We start from the raw sequence: 243 nt of genomic DNA on the forward strand, positions 1-243 counted from the left end.
GTATTTCAGAGACCCCTTCTTCAACCTGACGCTGAAGCAGATCCTCTTCCACGCCTGGCTGGAGGAGCACTGCCCCGGCGTCCGCTTCATCTTCAACGGCGACGATGACGTCTTCGTCAACACGGACAACGTCGTCCGCTTTGCGATGGGCACCCACCAGCAGCATCTCATGGTGGGGCAGCTCTTTGTCAACACTGGCCCCATCCGGCTCCAGCGCAGCAAATACTTTGTGCCCACACAGCT

At 58.8% G+C, this 243-nt stretch overlaps 1 protein-coding gene across 1 annotated transcript in view; it reads left to right on the plus strand.

Moving 5' to 3' along the window:
* LOC104527704 (acetylgalactosaminyl-O-glycosyl-glycoprotein beta-1,3-N-acetylglucosaminyltransferase-like) overlaps positions 1 to 243 on the plus strand; it is a gene marked incomplete at its 5' end in the record, with an annotated part of 989 nt that overhangs the window by 392 nt on the left and 354 nt on the right. Inside the window, 1 exon segment of the mRNA XM_029085839.1 lies at positions 1 to 243. This exon segment is cut by the window's left edge and continues 392 nt beyond it; it is cut by the window's right edge and continues 1 nt beyond it. Coding sequence (XP_028941672.1) covers positions 1 to 243 — 243 coding nt within the window.

Source organism: Antrostomus carolinensis, unplaced genomic scaffold (genome assembly GCF_000700745.2).
Source record: "Antrostomus carolinensis isolate BGI_N321 unplaced genomic scaffold, ASM70074v2 scaffold48857, whole genome shotgun sequence".
Classification (NCBI taxonomy): Eukaryota; Metazoa; Chordata; class Aves; order Caprimulgiformes; family Caprimulgidae; genus Antrostomus; species Antrostomus carolinensis.